The sequence below is a fragment of the Lagenorhynchus albirostris genome, chromosome 13 (genome assembly GCF_949774975.1).
Source record: "Lagenorhynchus albirostris chromosome 13, mLagAlb1.1, whole genome shotgun sequence".
NCBI lineage: Eukaryota > Metazoa > Chordata > Mammalia > Artiodactyla > Delphinidae > Lagenorhynchus > Lagenorhynchus albirostris.
In genome coordinates, this window is record NC_083107.1 from 13,913,298 (window position 1) to 13,929,821 (window position 16,524).

At 45.8% G+C, this 16,524-nt stretch overlaps 1 protein-coding gene across 2 annotated transcripts in view; it reads left to right on the forward strand.

Annotated features, from left to right (window-relative positions):
- The window catches only part of POLR1A (RNA polymerase I subunit A), a 76,176-nt gene that overhangs the window by 1,305 nt on the left and 58,347 nt on the right, over window positions 1-16,524 (forward strand). For both annotated transcript variants that reach the window (XM_060168613.1, XM_060168614.1), the window contains exons 2-7: window positions 5,813-6,017; window positions 7,363-7,512; window positions 8,936-9,043; window positions 10,588-10,673; window positions 11,067-11,170; window positions 16,376-16,462. In XM_060168613.1, coding sequence (XP_060024596.1) covers window positions 5,813-6,017; window positions 7,363-7,512; window positions 8,936-9,043; window positions 10,588-10,673; window positions 11,067-11,170; window positions 16,376-16,462 — 740 coding nt within the window. The remainder of the gene's footprint in view (window positions 1-5,812; window positions 6,018-7,362; window positions 7,513-8,935; window positions 9,044-10,587; window positions 10,674-11,066; window positions 11,171-16,375; window positions 16,463-16,524) is intronic.

The window sequence follows — 16,524 nt, forward strand, 5'->3', positions numbered from 1 at the left end:
CCGCCCTTACACCAGTCCAGGGCATGCTCTACATTGCTGTTAAAATTATTCTTCCAAAGTGCAGATGTGATCATGCTACTCTCACCCTTAAAACCCTCCAGAGGCTTTCCATTTCCCTCAGGTAAATGATAGTTTCTTAGCTTAGCCTACAAGTTTACCCATGAGCAGGCCAACGCTGATTTTTGCTAAAGCATCATCCCTTCGCCAGCCCTACTAAACCACTTGCACATTCCATAAAGTGCCATGAGGTTTCAACGTCTGGGCCTTACCTCAAGCTATTTCCTCTGCGTGCATTGTCCTCTCTGCCAGAGGGATCTGCTTCTCTGCTCTTGCCCCCAACCCCCAGCAGACACCTGGAGAGCATCTCTCCCCCTCTTAAGGCTCAGCTCAACCTCCCTCATTTTCTGAGGTCTTTCCACAGCTACTCCAGCTGTCTATTATGGTGCCTCAGTTCCTTTTTTTGCTTGTTTATATTTCCGCCTCTCTCCACTAGCCTTGAGCTTCCTCATTCCTTTCTTTTATCCTCAACTCTGGTCGAATGACTGGATGAATAAACTGAGCTACAACGGTATGCTGGCCCAGAAATGTCAATTATACCATCACTAGCCATACATACTATTTCATCCAAAAGCAAAAGAATTGAATTTTTACAGGTTAATTGTGGAGTTTTTAGACAGGGAAGTGCATAAGCAAGTTTATACCCATTACTAGCATTGTAGACCTATTTGAGTCTGGGGTTGGCAAATATCAATCATTATGCTGCCTTTTATTGTGTTAAGTTCTAGTAGCTTCCTAGGTCACTTGGAGTAAAAGCCAAGTCCTTAAAATGCCTTGGAAAGGTCATTCTGGCCCTTGCTACTTCTCTGAACTTACCTCTGTACTCACCCTGGCCTCCTTGCTGTTCCCAGAGCACCATAGTCACACATCCACCTCAGGGCCTTTGCACTCCCTGCTTCTTTCTCCTGTAAAGGTGACCGCATGGCTCACTCCCCCATCTCCTTCAGGCTTTTGTTCAGTATAACCTTCTCAATAGGGGTTCCCCCAGCCACTGGCCTACTCTATTGTCCTTCCCCTTTTCTGCTTTACTTTCTTCATAGAATGTTCTGCCATCCAATAGACTGTGTGCTTATTTATCTTGGCTTTTGTCTGCCTGCCTTCAATAGGATGTAAGACCCATGAGCACAGGGATTCTGATCTGTTTTTCCAGCATCTAAAGGTGTGTCTGGCGCATAATAAGCACTCAGTAGATATTTGTTAAGTGCACTCACGGGTGGATGGGGGAGCTATCTGTTCAGTGCTTGGTACTACCAGTCCTTATGCAACCATTCGTGTTGGTGTCTGCAGTTACAGGAGAGGAAATTCCTGTCCAGCGAATAAAATGACTCTCTAGGAGGCAGCAAAGGTCTTCCTCAAACCGCAGTTTGCTAGTCTTAAACTCTTTTCTCTCCAGTGGAATCCTTGCTGATTGCTCTTCCCATTGCATCCCATTCCTGCAATGACCAGAGGAGTTTTCTCCTCCTCCCCAGCTAGAGAGAGGAACTTTGCTCCTTACTACATAGAAAGACTTAGGATGAAGATAAAAAAAAAATACATGCAGTTTTGGATGTGAGCTATTTGTGTTGCCTTGACAAGCACAGGACACAGCTCTTCTGCCGGTTGACACAGGTGTGTGCCGGCCCCACCTGCATACTCTTTTTCCATCACTGTAGGCTCCAGGCAAGGGAAGTGAAGTACCAACTTAACAGAACATGATAGAAAGAGGATCTAGTGGTACAAGTCTTTGCACCCAGACCTAATTAATTTGTGTTTGCCTTATGCAATAAATGTTTTCCTTGTTTTTAATTCCAGTTAAGTTTTTTTTTTTTTTTTTTTTTTTTTTTTGCGGTACGCGGACCTCTCACTGCTGTGGCCTCTCCCATTGCGGAGCACAGGCTCCGGATGCGCAGGCTCAGCAGCCGTGGCTCACGGGCTGTGGGATCTTCCCAGATCGGGGCACGAACCCGTGTCCCCTGTGTCGGCAGGTGGACTCAACCACTGCGCCACCAGGGAAGCCCCCAATTAAGTTTTAGAGCTTAGTGTAAAATAAATGAGAAGGAAATGTAGATGAATATTTATCTAACTTCGAAGGAGAAAGACTTAGCCCAAAGGTAGTGGAAGAAAGCAGCAGTGAGTTTAACTCATTAAAAAATTTTAAATTATGCAAATAATATCATGAAGAAAGTGAAAAGATGAGTCGGAAGAAATATCTGCAAATCATGTATCTGACAAAGGACTTGTATACTGAATACACAAAGCACTCTTACAACTCAATAATAAAACAGCAAACAACCCAATTACAAAACAGGTAAAGGATTTGAATAGATATCTCTCCAAAGAGGATATATAGATGGCCAATAGGTACACAAAGATGTGCTCAACCTCATTAGTTATCAAAACCACAGTGAGATACTATGTCACACCCACTAGGATGGCTAGAGTCAAAAAGTCAGGTCATAAAATGTGTTGGCAAGAATGTGGAGAAGTTAGAGCCTTGGTGTATTGCTGGTGGGACTGTAAAATGGTGCAGCCGCTTTGGAAAACAGTCTGGCAGTTCCTCAGAAAGTTAAAGGTAGAGTTACCATATGACTCAGCACTTTCATTCCTAGGTATATATCCATGAGAAATGAAAAAAATATATTCACACAGAAACTTGTGTACAGAACTTCCCTGGTGGCGCAGTGGTTAAGAATCTGCCTGCCAGCGCAGGGAACACGGGTTCAAGCCCTGGTCTGGGAAGATCCCACACGCCACGGAGCAACTAAGCCCATGTGCCACAACTACTGAGCCTGCGCTCTAGAGCCCGTGCGCCACAACTACTGAGCCTGTGTTCTAGAGCCGGCGTGCCGCAACTGCTGAGCCTACACGCCACATCTACTGAAGCCTGCGTGCCTAGAGCCCGTGCTCTGCAACAAGAGAAGCCACCGCAGTAAGCCCGCACACTGCAACAGAGTAGCCCCTGCTCACTGCAACTAGAGGAAGCATGCACGCAGAAACGAAGACCCAATGCAGACAAAAATAAAAATTAATTAATTTTTTTAAAAAAAGAAGAGTACCCAGGAAATTTCCAATGCATTTGTAATTTAAAAAAAAAAACTTGCATGCAAATGTTCCTGTCAGCATTATTTATAGTAGCCAAAGTATAAAACTAACCCAATAAAATATGGTGTATCCATGCAATGGAATATTTTTTGGCTATAAAAAAATGAAATACAGATACAGGCTGCAATATGGATGAACTTGAAAACATGCGAGGTAAAAGAAGCCTGCTATAAGAGACCACATAGCATATGATTTCATTTATGTGAAATGTCCGGATGGACAAGTCTCTGGAGGCGAAAAGTAGATTAGTCATTGCATAGGACTGTGAGGGAGGTAGAGACGGATGGAGAGTGACTGCTAGGGTTTCCTTTACTGGGGACGAAGATGATATTGTGGTGATGGTTGCACAGCTCTGTGGATATACTAAAAAACACCGAGTGTATACTTCAAATGGACGAATTGTATAGTACGTGAGTTACAGCTCAACAAAGCTGTTCGAAGAATTTATAAACTTTCACCTGTGAAAAATGACAAAAAACATCACAAGCTAGGAAAGTATTTGCCACCAAAAAAGGTTAATGTCCTCATATGTAAGGAGCCCACGTAGACAATAATAAAAAAAAGTTAAGATTTTAACTTAAAAATGAGTTAAATTTTATTTTTTTAATTAAGTAAAGGACCAAAATGGCCTTTAAAACAAAACATAATGAAACGATTAATTAACGTGACAGGGAAGGGGGTGGGTGGGATGCTGATTCACTTCGCTGTACAGCAGAAAGTAATGCAACATTGTAAAGCAACTATACTCCAATAAAAAATTTTAGGGTTTCCCTTGTGGCGCAGTGGTTGAGAGTCTACCTGCCGATGCAGGGGACATGGGTTCGTGCCCTGGTCCGGGAAGATCCCACATGCCGCGGAGCGGCTGGGCCCGTGAGCCATAGCCGCTGGGCCTGCACATCCGGAGCCTGTGCTCTGCAACGGGAGAGGCCACAACAGTGAGAGGCCCGCGTACCACCAAAAAAAAAAAAAAAAAAAAACTTTAAAAATTAAAAAAAAAAGATATATTCTAATTTCTGTTAAAAAAAATTTAATGTCACAGTGGGTGGCATTTTTTCACCTTAAATTTGGAAAGTTTTTAAGTGCTAAGACTCAGTGCTGGTTAGGACAAACAGACAATCTATTGTTAGCCCATGTTTTCTGGAATGTAATATGGCAGAATATATCAAGAGCTTCAAAACAGTTCACCCTGGGACTTCCCTGGCAGTCCAGTGGTTAGGACTCCAAGCTTCCACTGCAGGGGCCCTGGGTTCAGTTCCTGGTCGGGGAACTAAGATCCTGCAAGCCACGCAGGAGGCCAGAAAACAAAACAGAACAGTTCGCCCCCTTTGATTGAAGGATTTCCCTTCACCAAGGAACTAATTATATTTTTAGGAAATAGTTAAAAGTTTGAATTATGCTATACAAAAATCTGTATACAGATAGGTGGCATGCGCTTACTTATAGTGGAGTTTGGCTAAATGAATTATATTAATTGACATATAATGAAAGATTTGGTGATTCTTTATTTTTGGCTGTGTTGGGTCTTCGTTGTGGCGCGCAGGCTTCTCATTGCGTTGGCTTCTCTTGTTACGGAGCTCGGGCTGTAGGCACGCGGGCTTCAGTAGTTGTGGCTCACGGGCTCTAGAGTGCAGGCTCAGTAGTTGTGGCACATGGGCTTAGTTGCCCCGCGGCATGTGGGATCTTCCCGGACCAGGGCTCGAACCCGTGTCCCCTGCATTAGCAGGTGGATTCTTAACCACTCCGCCACCAGGGAAGTCCCTGGTAGTTCTTAATTACAGAATCTTTCCAAAGAATTTTTAGTGACCTGAAAACACTTAATGCTCAATGAAAATGACAAAGGCAATGCTAGAAATGACAAATGATCCCAGTTACAGTTTTTAAAAATGTATCCATAGAAAGAAGTCTGTTAGCGGTTTTCTCTACATTGTGAGATTTGGATTTCATTATCTTTATTTTCTAATTTACAAAAAAAAGGAAGTTTAAAAGCAAACTTGGCATGAACGTAATTTGGGTGAAAGTAGTTAGGTGTCCTATGGGAGCCTGCTTTCAACCAAACATAAAATACTGCAATGAAACCTTTAGTAAAGCAGGTTATACTTCTCAAAGGTTTGCATATTTATGTTTAACTTTTCTCAATTCACTATTCCTACATACTGGGATTATTCCCTTTCTTGAACTCTGTGGGTTTGGGGTTAGGTCTGGTCCATATCTCACCACACCCCCACCATTCTGGGCTTTGTCACCTGAATTAAATCACTAACCACTCTGAGCCTGTTTCCTCTTCTGAAAAACGCATATAGTGATGCCCATCTCAGAGGGTTCAAGTGAGACTAAATGCTGCTTATGACGCGTTTGGCGTGTAAGTCGGTACTTCTTTGTATAAAGTCGGCCAGTGTGTTCGGTTAGTGCAAGATTTGCACTAAATCTGGGTTTTAAAGTTGTTACCACTCACTGCTCTTCGTTCAGCACATATTCATTGAGCACCTGTTGAGCGCAGGCTCTGGGCTAAGTGCTGAGCTGCAGTGGGAGCAAGGCAGACACCGAGTCTGCCCTCTGGAGCCGTCTGCACGTCTGAAGACACAGACATTAAACCATCCCTTTGTAAGTGCCGAAGAGGAAATGTCCTAGAAGTTGGGTAACCTTATCTCACCTGGTATTTTTTTTATCTCCCTAGGAAATTAAGCGTTAAGTCCATTACAAACCCTCGGTACCTGGATAGCCTGGGGAACCCGTCGGTGAACGGCCTGTACGATCTAGCTCTGGGCCCCGCAGACTCCAAAGAGGTGTGCTCCACCTGCGTGCAGGACTTCAGCAACTGCTCCGGGCACCTGGGCCACATCGAGCTCCCGCTCACTGTGTACAACCCTCTCCTCTTCGAGGTACGTTCTGGCCTGGGCCACCCTGGCCGCGTGGGTCTCAGGGTGCGGGTGGGATTTATGAGTGCCACCCCTCTGCCTGGGGCAGGTGTCTCAGGAGGTCAGCTCCCGACACTTTGAGTGAAAGTGCTCTTTACTTGGCAATTTAAAACCTTGAGGAGCGAAATTCAGTACGTTCAGCTTGGCCTGGAGCCCTACCTAAGGGAACTTCAGTTTGATTCCCATTGAGAAGAGCCACAGCTGGATTCTGTTTACACAGGGGGGAAAGTGTTCAGATCCATCCCTAGACCTTTTGTTCTAAGGGCTTTATGTCTTTCAGAAATGTGGGTGGCGCTTCCCTGGCAATAGAGGACTTTGGAATTCTCCAGGCCTCCCTGAGCCCTTCAGGTGGATTTGTTGGCTCTTGCTTAGTGGCAGGAAGAGCAGAGCTCCAGAAGGCCCAGCACTGAGCTGAGAATGAAGTTACTGTTCAGTCCTACTTTGAACACTTTTGGCTTCTTACATCAGTTAACCCAGCCTCCGGGATTTGTACATGGACATGATTTTTGTCTGTTAATCGTATTAGGGGAAGAGAATTGTCTTAGTTAAATACTAAACATTTGAAACATTATTTTAAATGAAACTTTTTTTTTTTTTTGCGGTACGCGGGCCTCGCACTGTTGTGGCCTCTCCCGTTGAGGAGCACAGGCTCCGGACGCGCAGACTCAGCGGCCATGGCTCACGGGCCCAGCTGTTCCGCGGCATGTGGGACCTTCCCGGACCGGAGCACAAACCTGTGTCCCCTGCATCGGCAGGCGGACTCTCAACCACTGCACCACCAGGGAAGCCCTAAATGAAACATTTTCATTAAACATTTTCAATATTTAGGACTTCCCCGGTGGTCCAGTGGGTAAGACTCCACATTCCCAATGCAGGGGGCCCCGGTTTGAACCCTGGTCGAGGAACTAGATCACACATGCTGCAACTAAACATGAAGCAGTGAAGATCCCACCTGCCACTAAGACCTGGTGTAGCCTAAATAAATAAATATTTTAAAAAAAGTTTTCAGTATTTAAATGAGTACTAAATTTGGTGTTTAAATAAAATAAAGGTAGTTCCCGACCTCAGACCCAAAGTAAATTTCTAGTGTTAATGGATTAAAATGAAACCGTAAGAGAACATATAGAGGAATATTTATCGAGTTCTTAAGGTGAAGAAGGACTTTCCAGGTACATAGGGTGAAGTAGAATTCTTAAAGGAGTAAACTGACAACATAGAAACAAAAGTCGTAAGTATTTATTATGTTGAAAATCACTTTGACTGCTATGTCACGTTCTAATATCCTGTCTCTCTTATTCCCTCTCTTCAGAAACTCTACCTGCTGCTCCGGGGTTCCTGTTTAAACTGTCACATGCTGACTTGCCCCCGGGCTGTGATTCACCTGCTGCTCTGCCAGCTGAGAGTTCTGGAAGTCGGGGCCCTACAATCAGTGTACGAGCTGGAGAGAATTCAGTACAGGGTAAGTGGGTAGTGGCTGTCGTGGCAATCAGACAAGCCAGAGTGGTGGGTACAAGAGCTATTTGTGTGTGGCCCCTAAGAATAGTCAGCAGAATGCTTGAGCTTTAAGTCTTGTGACTGGGTACAAATAGCTAGGTGTGAAAACATGAAGCCATAAGAATAATTAAAGGACTTCCCTGGTGGCGCAGTGGTTACGAATCTGCCTGCCAATGCAGGAGACACGGGTTCGAGCCCTGGTCCGGGAAGATCCCACATGCCGCGGAGCAACTAAGCCCGGGTGCCACAACTACTGCGTCTGCGCTCTAGAGCCCGTGTGCCACCAGTACTGAAGCCCGCGCGCCTAGAGCCCGTGCTCCGCAACAAGAGAAGCCACCGCAATGAGAAGCCCGCGCACCACAGTGAAGAGTAGCCCCCACTGGCTGCGACTAGAGAAAGCCTGCACGCAGCAGTGAAGACCCAACACAGCCATAAATAAATAAATTTTTTAAAGAAGATATTGTCCTAGTCTCCAGGAACTCCCTCTCTTTATCCTCCTTGTGTGCTTATTTTCGACAGTTTGTCATTGTACTTAGCAAATTCTTTGTAGGAATAATTTGAGGTCTGGGATGCTGGCTGCCTTCCTCCAGAGAGGGTTCTTATTGCTTTTGCCATATGCTTGGTGGCCTGGGACCATCGTCGTCCATGTTCAAGGCTGGACTGCACTGCAGGCTATGGGAAGCCAGGTGGTTCTGTTCCAGGGCTGGCCTAGTTCCCAAGGACATAGCCCTTAGGGTCCCCAGCCTCCTGTGTTTGTGGGGTGCGATATGGCAGGAAAATATCCTGTTAGATTCCTGTCCTTGCACTAACTGTAAGCTTTCATTTCTCTCCGCTTTATCATTTAAGACTTTCAAAATGAAAAGTTCAAAATTTTTGGATTGTAGAATGTTTCCAAGGCCAGGCTAACATGTTGTGCAGCTCCAGGGAGCATCACAAGTCTGTCAGCATCTTCCCCGGAGGGACACAACTACCCTGAGGGTTGCCCCAGAGCTGTGCAGTGGGGCATCCCTGCCTCAGAGCAGCCACGGCCCCTCTGCTCTTTGACCTGGATTCCCATTTTCCCTTCAGTTTGGCCTTGGTTATCCCTCACTGTCCTGTCAGTTCTTCGGAGCTTTACATTCTTTTAAATATTTTATCCTGTCTTGGTTCTTTTCGGTTTGGTCTGAATAATCTAGCCGAGCACTACTGGAAGCAGAATAGTCTAAATTTTTATTTTATTTTTTTAACAGCTGTGTGGCCAAACTTTTGAAAATGCACCACAGCAGCCATGAGGTTTCTTTCTCTCCCCTCAAACGAAACTCTCCCGTCCTTGGAGAGGCTGCCCCCTGCTGCTGCTCATCATACACTTGCTTTACTTTGATCGTACAGTTTTTTTCTTTGTTTTCCAGTTTCTGGAAGAAAATGCTGATCCTACTGCCTTCGAAATTCAGGAAGAGTTAGAACGATATACAACCAAAATCCTACAGAACAACCTCCTGGGAGCCCATGGCGCACGTGTGAGTTATCCTATCTCTCTGTTTCCCAAACACTCGGTTTTTAGCATAATTATCCCAGTTGCCTCCGCACTGCACTGTCTTTTGCGTATCCTTTAGCTTCCCAAAGTTTGAATCCGAGCTCTGCCTCTTGTGAGGCCTCTGACCTTGTAAGTTACATAACCGTCCCTGAGCCACTGGGTCCTCATCTTTGATGCCTGCCTGCAGGAGAAGGTTAGGTGGAATTTTAGTGGCTTGGGTACAGCATCCAGTGAGGCTTATGCTCTGGCTTACGGTCTCACCTGGAGAATAAGGCCCACGCCCTGTGCTGCTTTCTCCTTCCAACACTGCTAAATGACTGCTGCCTCCCTGTCCCCCCATCACACCTGTGTAAGTGTTAATTTGTTCAGGGAATGAGTTGTCTAGGTAATCAACCTGCAGGGCTCATCTTGAGATCTGATTCACCTCATGCCCAAATTTCACACCAGAGATTCTGATTTAATTGGTCTAGGGTACGGCCCCAGGGGAGGGTACAAAAGCCCCCCGGGTGGGTCTCATTTGCAGCCAGTTCAGAACCACTGGTGTAGCTTAGCTGTGGATGTGCCTTCCCTCGGAACTTTGAGGTCCATTCAAGGGAGGCAGCAGCTGCATCCAGAGGGGTTTCTTTTTTTCTTTTTAACATTGATGTATTTATTTGGCTGTGCCGGGTCTTAGTTGAGGCATGCGGGATCATCGTAGTGGCATGTGGGATCTTTAGTTGTGGCATGCAGTATCTTTAGTTGCGGCATGCAGAGTCTTAGTTGTGGCATGCAAACTCTTAGTCGCGGCACGTGGGATCTAGATCCCTGGCCAGGAATCGAACCCGGGCCCCCTGCATTGGGAGCACGGAACCTTAGCCACTGGACCACCAGGGAAGTCCCCAGAGAGGTTTGTTTTATTTATTTATTTATTTTTAATTTATTTTTTACTTTTGGCTGTGTTGGGTCTTCGTTGCTGCACGTGGGCCCCCTACAGTTGCGGCGAGTGAGGGCCACTCTTCGTTGCGGTGCGTGGGCTTCTCATTGCGGTGGCTTCTCCTGCTGTGGAGCACGGGCTCCAGGCACGCGGGCTCTAGAGCGCAGGCTCAGCAGTTGTGGCGCACAGGCTTAGTTGCTCCGCAGCATGTGGGATCCTCCCGGACCAGGGCTCAAACCTGTGTCCCCTGCACTGGCAGGCAGATTCCCAACCACTGTCTCACCAAGGAAGTCCAGGCTTGTTTTAAATTAAAGTAGCATTTATTGATCCTTGCTGTATTCCAAGCCCCCCCCCACTGCATTCATGATGTCTTTATCTTAGTAACAGCTTGGTAAGGTGGTTATTATTCTCATTCCCATATTATGAATGAGGAAACTTAAGGAAAGAAGTCGCTCAGTGATTGGTAGCGTTTGGCTATGTTAGGGTTCTGTGGGAAATTTTAAGAAAGGGGTGGCTTCCTCTGGTTTTTCAAAAAAAGGTGAAAACCACAAAATGAATACCTACTGGATTGTCTTCAGAATGGCACTCTGAGTTTCCTTGCTTTTTTTTAATAGGTAAAAAATGTCTGTGAGAGCAGAAGCAAACTTATTGCTTTCTTCTGGAAGGCACATATGACTGCTAAGCGATGTCCCCACTGCAAGTGAGTACCTTCCCCTCTGTTGTTTTTTTAAATTTTATTAAAGTATAGTTGATTTACAATGTTGTATAAACTTCTGCTATATAGCAAAGTGATTCAGTTATACATATATATATATATATATTCCTTTTCATATTTTGTCCATTTCGGTTTATCACAGGTTATTGAATATAGTTCCCTGTGCTGTTTACCCGTCCTATACATAATAGTTTGCATCTGCTAATCCCAAACTCCCAATCCTTCCTTCCCCCACCTGCCATTCCCCTTGGCAACCACAAGCCTGTTCTCTATATCTGTGAGTCTGCTTCTGTTTCACAGATACGTTCATTTGTGTCGTATTTTAGATTTCACATTGTTTGGTTTTTTTTCTCTCCTCAAAACTGTCCTCATGTCCAGAACCGGGCGGTCAGTTGTCCGAAAGGAGCACAACAGCAAACTGACAATCACGTATCCGGCCATGGTGCACAGGAAAGCTGACCAGAAGGACACTGAGCCCCCGGGTAAGCAGGCCGGGCCCCAGGAGGCCCTCGGCATGTCTCTCACGTGTGACCATCAGACGTGTCCCGAGCCTTGGGGATCCCTGGTCCTCCGCACCACGTGTTTCTCAGCTGCGCGTTTGTGGTGGGCCAGCAGATGGTAGGTGTCCAGGCCCTAGGGCCAGTGGGCATCCTGGCGAGCTCCCAGCCCCGGCCTCTCGCGCAGAACTGACGGCTGGGCTGCAGGGCGAGGCAGCTCCTCACAGGCTGAATGACGCACCTCTTGCCACAGGTGGTTGGTTTTTTGAAAGATTTTTGAGGAAGAAGTTAAGATATTTACCTGGCAAATATTTCACGCCATTTTGTTGTCAAACAAGTGTGGATTTATTTTGAAGTAAAGTGTAGGTGAATTTTAAAGAAAAGCTGTGAGCAGCCAAAGAATGTTAGCGCCTCCTGCAGGCTGCTTCTGACTGTCCTGTCAGATCCCTGGAGTAGCTCTGCTCTGCCCTTGGGGGTACCTGGGAAGAAACTTGAGAGACTTGGTACTCCTGCTTTTTCATTTTTGTAGTTGTAAGTTTGTTGAAAGATGCTTTTTGTGTTTTCTCTTGAAGTGAAGGTTAAATAAGGTGTTCCATTTGAAGTACTGAGACCAGTGCCTGCTACGTCTTACGTGCTCTGTGGATATTGACCGTTTGTTTTCTGTTATACAGTCAATGTGCCAGGGCGGGAAAAGCATCACCTGTGATGGACACCTCACCCTGCTGCTTATGCTGAGGGGCTGAGAGAAGGTCGCTTCTTGGACCTTGGGTTTCCAACTCTATGTAGTGGCAGCGACAGAACTTCTTGCCCAGAGTTGAGGAAATTTCATGTGCGAAAGTCTGTAGCATATTGTTTCTAAACCTTATTCCAGAGTTCAAGAACACAGAGTAGGCAAGGAAGTAAGTTCTCTTCCTGGAGTTGCATGATCTGTCTTTTGCATTGAGGACTGTGGCAAGGCCTGGAGTAAGTAACTGCCTTACCCATTTGGGCCGCCGTAACAAAAGTACCATAAGCCGAGTGGTGTTTATAAACGACAGACGTGTATTTCTCACAGTTCTGCAGGCTGGGAAGCCCGGGGTTGTGGTGCTAGCACACCCGGTGCCTGGCGAGGGCCCCCTTCCTCAATGACAGCCAACTGCTCCCTGTCACCCCACATGGTGGAAAGAGGCAAGGGAGCTCTGCTGGGGTCTTTTCATAAGGGCACCAGTCCCAGTCACGAGAGTTCCACCTTCATGACCTAATCACCTCCCAAAGGTCCGACCTCCTAACACACCACCATTTGGGGGGTTAGGATTTCAACACATGAAACTCGAGGGAATACAAACATGGAGACCATAGCAATAGCAAATGTGTTTATTATTATTACTTTTTTTTTTGTTTTTTTTTGCGGGACGCGGGCCTCTCACTGCCGTGGCCTCTCCCGTTGCGGAGCACAGGCTCCGGACGCGCAGGCTCGGCGGCCATGGCTCACGGGCCCAGCCGCTCCGCGGCATGTGGGATCTTCCCGGACCGGGGCACGAACCCGTGTCCCCTGCATCGGCAGGCGGACTCTCAACCACTGCGCCACCAGGGAAGCCCTACTATTACTTTTTAAATAAACCTTCTACTTTAGACTAATTTTAGACATATAGAAGGGTTGCAGACATGGTACAGAGAGTTACTGTGTACTCTTTACTCAGTTTGCCCTAACGTAACATCTTAGATGACCATGGTGCATTTGTCAAAACTAAGAAATTAACATTGGTCACTATTGACTGAACTACAGACTTTATCTGAATTTCACCAGTTTATCCAGTAATGCCCTTTTTATGTTCCAGGATCCAATCCAGTATACCACAATGCACTTAGAAAGCCTGTTCAATGGTTAACCGTAAACCACGAGGGTGGATTTTTCTACACTATATATAGCCCTTAAACTAATTTTTAAGGTTGGAAACTGCTGCTCTAGCCCTTAGGGCACCTTAGAAAATGTTCATAGATTGAGAACAAAGTGGTCAGAAATCTAGAGGGTACATGTTTCTTTGGGGCAAATATCTAAAAGTTAGGTAGCCTTTGTCAAATCCATTCTTTGAAGTAATCTTCACTGCAGCTATGAGAATATGATCGTGCCACCCAAAATTCTGTGCATTAGAGACAAGTCAGCCCTAGTCTTCGATAGTTTTTGGATTGGGTTTTTAGTATTTAGCAGACATTTACCTGTTGGGCGCTCAGCCTCGTGCCCAGGACCCAGCCTCTGGCCGAGTCCAGCGCCAAAGTGGAGACCTGACCTTGTGGCCTGTGCTCTTGGGGGAGGCTGTGGGTGACGCAGGTCAGTAACCCCAGGGGGAGGTGATGTGGAGGCAGGTGAGCATTAGGACAGGGGTCTGGCCACGTTCCTGGTATCGAAGGGGGCCAAGCAGCGAGGCCTGTGCCTCAGTGATCTCCACGCACTGGTGATCCCATGAGGGGCGCCATAAGCTTGTGAAATTCACGTTCACTCCAGAGTGTTCCTCAAGCCCCAAGATGATAGCATTTTCAAATGAGAATTCTTAAAGCCGGGTACTCCACCCACTGTGATCTTGTCTTCCCCAAGTTATTTGACTTCCCGACATTTGTTTTTGACATGGCAGCTCTTAGAGCTAAACGAAACACACATTAGGGCCGTTCTGAGGTCCCATCGAGGCAGATTTCATTTTTTGCAGGCTGCAAAAGTGTCCCGTTAGGAAGGGTGCGGTCCGTGTGAGGAGGTGGCATCCCACAGGTCTCTTCTGACTCCAACCCAATGAGGGAACAACGCCAGTCTGCTTTAGTCTGTGACTGAACTGGTGGGGTCACTTCCTGCACTGGCAGCTCTGGGTCAGGAGCTGGAGAGCACTGCCAGATGCAGCTCATCTTCCTCAGCTCATCAAGCCAGTTTAGTAAGAGCGGGGTTCTTTCCAGAAGTGCCCGCAAGGGCTTCCCTGGTGGCGCAGTGGTTGAGAGTCCGCCTACCGATGCGGGGGACACGGGTTCGCGCCCCGGTCCGGGAAGATCCCACATGCTGCGCAAAGGCTGGGCCCGTGAGCCATGGCCGCTGAGCCTGCGCGTCCGGAGCCTGTGCTCCGCCAACGGGAGAGGCCACAACAGTGAGAGGCCCGCGTACAGCAAAAAAATAAAATAAAAAAATAAACATTCATAATCTTAAAAAAAAAAAAAAGTGCCTGCAAAATGGATCTTTAGGTTAATGGGGTCTTTTCTCTCCACTGAACGCACGTAGCTTTCTAACTCTGTGGTTTATCCCTGAAGGTCAGAGCCTCTCTTCATTGCATTCCCCACATTTCCTTCAGTTGCATTAATGAGTTGAAATGTTTTGCTTTTATAGGAATCAAAATTTTAGACGTGTAAACTCTTGACCTAGCAATTCCACTTTAATGGTTTTATCCTAAGAATTAGGCATGCCCACAGTATTAAGTCGTTTAAAATTGGAAATGACTTCAGTGCCTCTTAATGGAGAGTAATTAAATTATGGTACATCTATTAATTGTTCTCCAAGTTACAGATTTCTCTAAAAACTTTCAGTGACGTGTCTTCTGCAGTTGGTAAAGAAACCAAGTAGAGAATTGGAGGTGGAATGAAGCTGGATTTTACAAACGTGGAAAAAAGCAGAAGAGTAGGGTTTTTTAAATATAGTTTATCTTACGATATTTCGAACATGTGTATTCAAGCCAGTGAAAATTTAGTATCTGCTGGGTCCTAGATACTGTTAGGTGTTAGGAACACAGACTAGTCACAGTTCCTGCCCTGATAAGTACATAAAAAAAGAATACTGAGCAATTAAAAAAAATTTTTTTGGCCACCCTGTGCAGGTTGTGGGATCTTAGTTCCCTGACCAGGGATCGAACCTGGGCCCTCAGCAGTGAGAGTGCGGAGTCCTAACCACTGGGCCTCCAGGGAATTCCCAAGCAATATTTAATTTCAGTGAATGTATTCCAAAAGAAGTTGATAGTTTTGAACCTAGACTGTCACATTACTTACTTATCTTTGTTAATCATCTCAGTGCTTGGGGCCACACCTCCTGAATGGCAGCCCCAAGTGTGATTTTTCTGTCTTACTCTGGGTATAGCTGATAAACATTATCCCAGAGTGATCTTGCTTAATCTGAGAGACCAAAATGAAACTCCTTCTTACGCACCAGCAAGATATTTGTAAGAAGAAATTGAATATACGTTTACCCATAAAAATATTCATCCTCATTTATCCATAATTCTGCTGTGAAGCTTTCTGGTAAAAGCCATGTGCATAAAGCTATTTATCACAGTGTAACTTATAGTAGTAAAAAGATTGGAATCAACTCAGATATCCAACTATCGCAGTGTGGTTCAGTCACTCGGGAAACATCCTCTCCGAGGGATATCATGCAGCCATTAAAGATGATGGTGATTGGCCTGACTAGTGCCCTGGGCCAGAGCTTCATCTTCATGACAGTTGTGTATTTTGGTCCCCTGACCTGCTCCATGATCACCACAACTCGAAAGTTCTTCACCATTTTGGCCTCTGTTATCCTCTTCGCCAACCCCATCAGCCCCATGCCGTGGGTGGGCACTGTGCTCGTGTTCTTGGGTCTCGGTCTCAATGCCAAGTTTGGGAAAGGAGCCAAGAAGACATCCCAGTAGGAAGAGAGAGACTACCTCCACTCCAAGGATATTTAAGTTATTTTCTGGAACAGTGACATCTCTTGGGAAAATAGACAAAATAGAGACAAAGGACTAGGTTTCAGTCTGGGTTAAAAAAAAAAAAAATGATGGTGAGACTATAGGGCAAAAGCTATAGGGCAACATGCAGAAATGCTCACAAGATGACAGTAAATGAACAAAGTAGTACAAAATAAATCCACACCTGAGATTATAATGATCTAAAACTGTATAAACCAAAGGACCAGAAAAGAATATATAAAAGTGGTAATCGTGTTAACATGATGAAATCGTGGGTGATTTTTTTTTCCCCTTTGGCTCTACTTTTTTAGATTTCATACACTAGTTATATGGTTTTCATTACTTTAGAAATTAGATTAAAGGGGAAAAAATTCAGAGCAGAGAGTATGCTGTCCTAGAGATTGATTTTTGTGGTTAGATTGCAGGCTTGGCAGGGTGGGGAAAGGACTTGATAAATCCCATTAAGGAGGGAGTGCCTGTAATTAACTTACTGTGCTCTGATTCCCCTCTTCGGCTCCAGGAATTGAGGAAGCTCAGATGGGAAAGCGAGGATACTTGACACCCACCAGCGCTCAAGAACATCTCACGGCTCTTTGGAATAATGAAGGTGCTGTACCAGCCTAAAGAAATAGCCCTTTGCTTTCCTGGACTCACTTACCCTGCCTTTTT